This window comes from Barbatula barbatula (genome assembly GCF_947034865.1).
Source record: "Barbatula barbatula genome assembly, chromosome: 9".
Classification (NCBI taxonomy): domain Eukaryota; kingdom Metazoa; phylum Chordata; class Actinopteri; order Cypriniformes; family Nemacheilidae; genus Barbatula; species Barbatula barbatula.
This window is the reverse complement of record NC_136772.1, coordinates 3,415,295-3,424,112: the sequence shown is the minus strand read 5'-3', so window position 1 is coordinate 3,424,112 and position 8,818 is coordinate 3,415,295. Positions and strand designations below refer to the sequence as shown.

Below are 8,818 nucleotides of genomic sequence, written 5' to 3'. Positions count from 1 at the left end.
CTCTCCCTCACACGTTAATCAAAAGCAAGGTCGGAAAACCGAATCCATGTTTCACGTGGCGCATTCAGACCTGACAAGTGTTCCGCACATGCAGCTGACATAAAGGAAAAATCCCATCCAGTGAAGTGTTTTCCGTGTTAACTTAAATCTTTTGCGATTTTCGATTTTTTTTGTGTGGTTATTTACACATATACTAATTTAGTTCTGAGTCATTTTATTTTATGTGGTCAAAATAAAGAAGGCCAGTGGCCAGAGGATTGCAAAGAGAGACATGTTATATTTGTGTCAGATCATTTCAGCCAATATATAACTTCAATATAAAACGAAGTAATAACAACTTTAAAAAATAACAAATACAAAGTTTATTTGCATTATTTGGGAGTTATTGGGCTCGCAAGTGTTAAAGCGCAAATATGTAGCGGCCTATAGCCGACTATTTTAAAAGACAGAGTGACAAGTTAAAAAAAGGATTCATCAATCCTTGATGACTATAAAAAAGGGTGCGACCAAATGAGAAAGTGGGTCCCACCAGTGTGACCAGTAGGAAAAGTTCTCTGAACGATAAGCCTGCACAACTTTTGAGTTCAGAGCAAAATGCAAATAATACTAAGATTACGATAATGTGATAGAAACTAAAATACTAAATGATGCATTAACACACCCGAATGGCCCAATGGTTAGAGGATGGCACTAGCAACGCCAAGGTCATGGGTCCAATCCCAGGGATTGCACATAATTAGGAACAATTGTACAGAATAATGCAATGTAAATCGCTTTGGATAAAAGCGTCTGCCAAATGCGTAAATATAAATGTGAATGACTAACAGTCCAGTTGGAAGAAATAAGTGAGCAGTGTTTCTTAACATGACAGATCATTCATAAACACAGACCCATTGCCCACAGTAGAGTATCTCAAATACACCTGTGCAGAATGAATGAACCATGAAATTACACAAACTTGAACTTGTCCTCAATCGAATATGCAGTAACCGTACTGCCTGTAAAGGCCTCCAACTATACAATACTATTCTATTGAGAAGCTGTGCATTACATATGACAATACAAAGCTGAATATTCTACACTCAAGCACTACATACTAAACATATACTTTAGACTACAAAGACACCAGACAGGATGTACTATAGAAAAGTATAAAGTACTGTTTATAATGAAGTCATACAGCATTTACAAACACACCCTACTAAAGTAAACCATGACAATAGAGTCATGTCATATACACTATAGATTTATACTCAGTGGTAAGAGCATTGCGTTAACAACAAGGTTGTGGGTTCGATCCCAGGGGATTGCAGACACCTATGTAAAATGTATAGGATAATGCTATGTAAGTCGCTTTGGATAAAAGCATCTGCCAAATGCCTAAATGTATGTAAATGTATACTATAGCTATACACTATATGGCATATACTGTACATGCCATACTGTAAAAGCCATGTTTAATAATAAATTCGATACTATAACCGTGCAGACCTGACAACAGAGATGACATGCCGCAATACAAGTGGCATACAGCGTGTCCATATAGGCAACACAATAGACTATAACAGTTTTGACAACAGGAATTTCTTACATTATACCACTAAATATATAAATGTCATAAAGCATAAATTGTAAAGTAAGACACCATATGACAATATAGACCTATGACAACAGAAGTCATGCAGTAAGCCATCCACTGCTGTACAGGGACTCCCACCTGCACTGGTATTCCAGGCAAACTTCTCACCCACACTCCAAGTTTCCAAGAGCTGATCTTTCACCACACAGTCCTCACAAACAACATCTAAAAACATCTATTCAAACGCTCGCGCTCAAAAGGAAACTCGATTTTCACTCGTTTTCGTCCTCCTCGCTGGTATATACCTCCCGTCATAACCCATCCCCACGTCCTGCGTGCCATTGTCGTCCAACTCAAATGAAATTTCAAACGTTGTCTTTGATAATCCAATGCGATGGACAGCAGAACACAAACATGCCTCAGATCCAGAGGTTCGAGTTCCTCTCGCGTACCCGAAGTACAGCGCCACCCGTCGGTCCCGACCAAAAGTGCAGCGCCTCCTCTCCTTCCTACTCTCCAATGTTCACAGCTCGGCCGGAGACCGTCGTCTTCCCGGCTCCATTTCAACTGGATTTCTAACACTCCTAACCACCCCAGATCAGGACAGGATCGCGTCTAAGGTAAAGAAGAACCTCTAAGGGTCTCGTAGAGTCCGGGTTAGGCGGTGTAACGTCGTCTTTTCGCGGTGTTTTTCTTGTCTGTCGTTGAAGAGAAGGGAGGTCGAAACTGACTTCACGCATCAGTTGATACACCATGCTGATACTGGAGTGTCTCCTACCATAACAAACCTCTCGGCTCTTACAAAGGGTTTGAAAAGATCCGATCGGAACCCGTGTGCGCCGAACGACTCGATCTCTCCTCGCGATCGGGGTCGTGATATCGCCTTCTTCACCCGAAGTGAAGGAGGGGGGTGGACATGAAATGTTTTATTTAGCCTCGCTGGCGAGCCCCCCTCGCTGCGAATAGGTGCGATTATTATTGCTTTCCTTTGCAGCTCGTGAAATCTCCTCGTGCGTTTTTGTCGTGTATTCTCGTACGCTCGGCTGCAGACAGTCGCCGCACATTCACATTTAGTCATTTAGCAGACTGCACCTATTCGGCAGACGGGAAGGAAAAACTCAAGACGGTTTTTGTGAACGTGCGACGGACGCGGTAGCTCGTGTCGTCAAGCGCAAAACTGCTACAATGTATCCGCGCGAAACGTCGTAATGCTCCCGCAACAATGTTGCGTTTCACTCTATTTACAAATACTATCGACTCAGCCCGCTAGTGGATTAAGTTGACGTGTTTATAAATGTATGTGTGTGTGTGTGTGTGTCGTGTAAAAACGTGGACGTTTGTCCTTCAGAATGACAACAGTTTTGATGTGATCGGATCGCGGTCGTGTTCAGTCGTGGGTGTTTTCTCGAGTCCAAATGATTTGTTTTGATTCTCGATTGGTTGTACGCAGAGACAGTCTAGTGAAGTTTCCTTTTGCAGACGCGATATGTCATCTTGTTTGCACACCCTCTTGGCACGCGCATCCAATATGACTCGGTTCTGTTTGTGTACAGGAACTTAAGGGTTTAAGAGTTGAGGTTACAGGGTTACCTACCAGCGAGCAAACGTGCGATTTGCGTAAACCCCCGGAGACTTTATGCGTGCGCGCGGTCCTGTGATCGCAGTGCTTGAGAACTTCTTGTTGTCCTTCACAAAGGTGGAAAATGTCCAGTGAAAGGCAACGGTCAGATGATGAAAGTCCCAGCACCAGCAGTGGTAGTTCTGATGCAGATCAGAGAGACCCTCCGGTGCCAGAACCAGAAGAACAAGAAGAGAGAAAACAGCCCACGCCTCCACAACAACAGAAGAAATCCACCAAACTGTCCAGCAAAACAACAGCCAAATTATCCTCCAGTGCAAAGAGGTAAATATGATAAATAGACCTATTGTGCACGGTTTGCTTCAAAGAGATGCCGTTTGGCATTAATGCACCAGGATAAATGTGTTTGAGATACTTAAATAATGTTATGATCATTTAAGATATAATGCTTTAGTGCACTAGGAGTAGGTGTATTTTTTCGTAATGTGCCAGTTAACAGTTTTGACACACGTCAGTGACTGCACGGACAAAGAAACTCAAAGATCCAAGATCGTGAATTTAAATTTCAAAGAAGCAAAGTTTTGACTTGTTTAGGGAAAAAAGTACAGCAGAACTTCTGTGTGAAGTTATTATGAGGAGCGTGAGAAGTGAAAATGAGGTCTCATCTGTCCGTATTACGGTTCCCATTTTAATCAGGTTAGTTTGTAGGTTAACAATTGAACATACAAGCATGGTGATAGATTTGGCGCTTAAAAATCGAACTCCAACTATTTAGTCCACGTCAACAGTGCCGATCGCAACTGTGCAGACTCTAAATGTGGGTGGAATTGACAGATCAAAAAACGTTTATTCATAGAAAATGTCAAAAATCCTGCCCCGGCTCCCTTACACGCCGTTGATAATGCATTTGTAACAGCACCCCAGCTCTGCTTTAAAGCTCTTGTCAAATATGCCCAAGCACACCCCCCCCTCCACCTCATTTGCATAGAAGCTTTAAAAGAAAATCTTTTGTGCTTGAAGTGACTAAAGCAGTAGATGAGGGCCAGGTTGGGAGCTGAGGGGTGCAGGAATTGAGCTGAGGTGGAGATCAGCGGAGTGCGATGGAGAGAGGGGCAGAAACATGCACGCTAAAGTTTTCCTGTTATGGGATTCGGGTTATGCCTCGGAGAACAAAGAGGAAGCAGCCATGTTAGCTGTGCTGCTGAAGGCAGAGCCAGCCGTGCAGTAAAGGCAGCTGAGGTAGAGGGCAGTGTAATTCCCTGGCTGCTCGCAATTCTCACAGCTTTCTCAATCTCTCTCTTCTTTTTCTCCCCGTCTCTCTCCTCCTCGCTTATCTCTCCCAGAATCCAGAAAGAGCTCGCAGAAATCACTCTGGATCCGCCGCCCAACTGCAGGTATGTGCCGTGATCTTCACATCTCTTATTGGAAAACGGATTGGTATTGAAAAGATTTAAGCACCAATTGTTGGAGTGTTACACACTCGACAATTTATACTGATGGACTTGCCTTTGGACGCACGTCTTCAAAGAGTTAGGAAGGATAGTGTTTTTTCTCCAGGGGCATTATTGTTATTGATGTTCCTGTGGTCTGGGCGCTGTTGTGTTTTTAATAATACGGCAGATGCTGCTCCTAAGCATATGGCTTTGATTTCGCATCCTCATGCTGAACTTACTGCTGAACCCCCATCTGTTTTAATGAGCTGACCTAGAGATGCCAGAACAAGATGAGGGAGCTTTTAAAATTCCCTCTGTAGCTCTTATGTGAGTGTGTGTGTGTTTTGTAAAGAACTGCAGTTGTTAGATTGTTTCTGGGTATTTTACAAGTCCTTTGATTTGATAGATTGGTCTCGTTGGTAGTGTTTGTAAGGGTCTTGAAGTGTTTGTTTTTTCTTTCAGTGGTATTGGCAGGGTTCAGATTCATTCTTATTTGTGGATTCTATTCTGATTTTTTAGATGTCATGTAAGAGGGTTTCAAAGCATGTCAACAACATGTTTCGTTTGCATTTCACTCCTAAAGTTTTTTATATTTATGCATAGTAATACGTCTTTCTATACTGCTTTAACGTGTGTTAATTTGAAACATGGTAATACGTTAAAAATGGATCAAGAATAATTGGAATTGCAATCATACAAAAAATCTCTTGTTGAATATGATCATTTTTAGGTAAAAAATATCGTTTTGGAGCCAATAGCCTTAGTGCTCCGACATATGTCGCTATTTTGCTCGGGGTGAGTTCGAGTCCCGGCTCGTGGCCCTTTGCCCACCCCCCCGCTCTCTCACCCACTTCGCTTCCTGTCCTCTCTCTCCTAGTAAACTAATAAAGGCAAAAGGCTAAAAATAAATCCTTTTTAAAAATATGCTTAGCGCAAATATGCTTATGTAAAAATCGGAATGGTCCTAAAATTCTCCAAATTTACTCTGTTCAAACTGTTTATATATTCTTTCTTTTGATTTTTGGAGGATTTGTGTCCTAAACACATTTGTGAGGTTTTGTGATTCACCCATTTCAAAGACCGCGATTGCATTTCTCTGTATCATTTTTCTGTGGTTGGCATATACTGTTTCTCTAAATGGAGGATGCGAGAGGAATCCAAACCCTCCAAATAATCTCCTACCTGCCGTGCAACAAATGCTTTGGCCTTGTTGTTTTTTGTAAATTTAAAGGGTCTCAGTTACCCAACATCAGATAAAGCCGAATGCAAGTCCAATGTCCGAAAGCAGGCATTGAATACAGCGCATTCATTTGATCCATGTCAATTCATAAAGACCTCCAACTGCTGATCCCAGCTCAGCTGACAGCTCTTGCCCAAGTGACACTACATTCATAGTTTCACACACACACTGGCCCTTTACAAGATCGCTCAGTTTCATTGCAATCCAGATGGACTTCTGAAGGTGTAAGAGATGTTTAAGTGCACGTGAGGAGAAATGAAAATCCCAGGGTGTATGGAGAGACCGCAGAATGGTGTGCGCTCTGCCAGCCGTGAGATCAATTCAGCGGCTTCAAGCCGCGAGTCAAAGATGCTGATAATGGTAATTGACAATGCAGGGTATTCGTGGCTTTTCATGGCGTGATGTGTGCAGCCACACAGTTCAGCAGGCTAAGATGTTTATCCCGTAACGTTCATCATTAGCTCTCCGACTGGTTCTTTTCTCTGAGAGCATTTCCCTTGAGCACGGTTTACCTGGAGACTGACATATTAAACTGATTTGTTGCTTGTGCATCATATCGCGTTGGATCTGTGGGAACAATGCATATCACTGTTCTGTTGTCTTATGGATTTAGATTTTTTCGTTACGTATACGTCTGCGGTTGGTATATCTGGTATTTGAAGGAAAAATTATTTACTTACCCTCATGCTATTCTAAGTTCAAAAGTAGGAATCTTTAGTCTATCCGACGAGAAAACGTGACATAAGGGGGAGTAAATAATGATACAATTTGTATTTATTTATTCAGAAAAAGCGCTAGTGTTTCGTTTGACTTTTCTTCCTCAGAGATTGATGCGGCGGTGGTGTGTAAACTTCACGCTTTTGTCGCCGGTTTCACGCTGATGTTGTAATAACTGTTTAGGCAGTCGCATTTACGCTAACGGATTTGAAACGACATGTTCCAGCAGGACTAAAGAGGAAAATGGTTATGCTGATTAATTTATCCGGGGAAACTTTCAAAGTACTTTGGCTCTCAGGTGCCGCCCGACCCTCTGCGTTTTCTCCGAATTTTCTGTCCGACCACTTACCATGTCACTGTGATTTACAACCAGATTCTTCTCAAGGAGCAGATATTTAACAGCAACGTGGAGTGCGCTCTGCGTTTTTAAGCAATCTATTAAAATCCATGCCGTGGAACGAAAAGGCCGGCTTCTCTCAGCACGAATTTGCATGTCTTCATAAAAATAAACAGTAAAATTTAGATTGCCTCTAAAGATGAATGATTATTACCAGCGGACGCCTCGCTCCGTGCTGAACAAGCAGAAAGAGGAAGCGAAAATTATTCAACGCTATCGTTTCAGTGTAGCTGCTTGTCGGTAGATAAGAGAAATTTGATGAGATAAACAATGACCACTGTTAGTGTAAGTTCATCCACTGTTCGCTGTTTAAAATGTCCCGTTTGTGAAAACTTAACATGTTTTAAATAATAAACCCCAAGGCTCTTGATAACCAGCGTGTGTGAGGAAGTGAGAGGCATTGACGCGAATCTCTGTGTGTTATGTCTGTTTAGCTGCTGATTCCTGGAGTCAAAATGTAGTTCAAAATAAGCAATTATGGTTTTCCGTGGTGTCAAATTAACAAAATAAATATTGTTTTTGAGGTTTTAAGCATCAATAAAACAAATACTTTGGGAACCTGAAAGACCTTTTCTCTGCAGAACAAATATTTTGAAGACCGTTGACAACATTGTCTTCTATTGTCCAGAACCATTTTCTCCAGATATATTATTTTATGTTACACATTGGAAAGAAAATAACACGAGGGTGAATAAATGATGGCAAAGTTTTATTTTTATGTGAAATTTCCATTTAAACCTTATTTTTGGCATTAGTAAAACTTTATTAAAAAATTGTCATATTGACCCTCATTATTAACGCTCTAACTTATTTAAGAATTCTGTTTTCATGGCCCCCGTCGTGCTGCTGCTGTTGCAGTCTTGTTTAAGATGTTGCGTTTCCGTGACCCCTCCACAATGACATAGTGTCGGGCTTGTTGAACGTGTCAACGGCCCTGAATGAAGGTGTTTAGCAGTGCTGTGACGCAACCATGCGCAACAATCCACCGTGTGAATCCATCCGTCCGCTTTAGATAAATTTGTCTATTAACCTGGAAGTGTTGTTTGCTTTGTATTCTTCATTGATTTTTCATTCTGGCCACTGCTGTAGATTTTATACTCTGTCTTTTTATCTCGCTCCACCGGATATTGAAACAATAAGATCAAATTTCAGGTCTGGGCTGAGAATCAGACAGCAGAGTAGAACAGAAGCTTTGGTCTTTTTTACTTTTGTCTGCTAGCTGCCCCACAGTTTTATCACTGTTTATTCTAGGCCACACAGTTGGTGTTTGGGATTCAAAACAATCTTTCATAGTTTACTCACTCCGCATGTTTTTCCCATGCAGAACGCAGAAGAAGATATTTTGAAGAACGTTGGGAGCCAAAAGCTTTGGCCCCCATTGACTTCCATTGTATGGACACAAAACATTGAAAGATCATCTTCTTAGTTATATATACGTGTTGAATGACGTTTAGGTAAAATTGTGGGCGTGTTGTGGATCAGATGCTCAAACAATGCAGACAGTTTGTGCAACTAACATTTATTTATTAGTAAATAACCTCCTTCAGTGTTTGGATATTGCTCTTTTTAATGTAAATGCATATTCAGAAGGCTTAAATATTGTGCTCACGACTGTTGGATTTCCTTCATGTTTTGCGTCCCTTATTAAAATGAAACCCCAAAACAGTCTCCGTAGTTAAACCACGGCACCAAAAATGTACCGTTATTGTGGACATAGTTTTTTTTGTCATAAAACCATGATTATATAAATGGTTATCGATGCGGACAAAACATAGATAATACACTTTTACTATAATGAAACCATTGTTCATTTTCTTAAGGAAGTTTTTATTTCAACTAAGGATGCATTCATGAATATCTACATACTGTACCT

The 8,818-nt window shown here is 41.2% G+C and overlaps 1 protein-coding gene across 1 annotated transcript in view; it reads left to right on the top strand.

The window, feature by feature from the left end:
- Positions 1 to 1,972: 1,972 nt before the first annotated feature.
- The window catches only part of ube2e3 (ubiquitin-conjugating enzyme E2E 3), a 31,308-nt gene continuing 24,462 nt past the window's right edge, over positions 1,973 to 8,818 (top strand). The window contains exons 1-3 of the mRNA XM_079463786.1: positions 1,973 to 2,199; positions 3,276 to 3,482; positions 4,502 to 4,552. Coding sequence (XP_079319912.1) covers positions 3,283 to 3,482; positions 4,502 to 4,552 — 251 coding nt within the window. The 5' untranslated portion in view covers positions 1,973 to 2,199; positions 3,276 to 3,282. The remainder of the gene's footprint in view (positions 2,200 to 3,275; positions 3,483 to 4,501; positions 4,553 to 8,818) is intronic.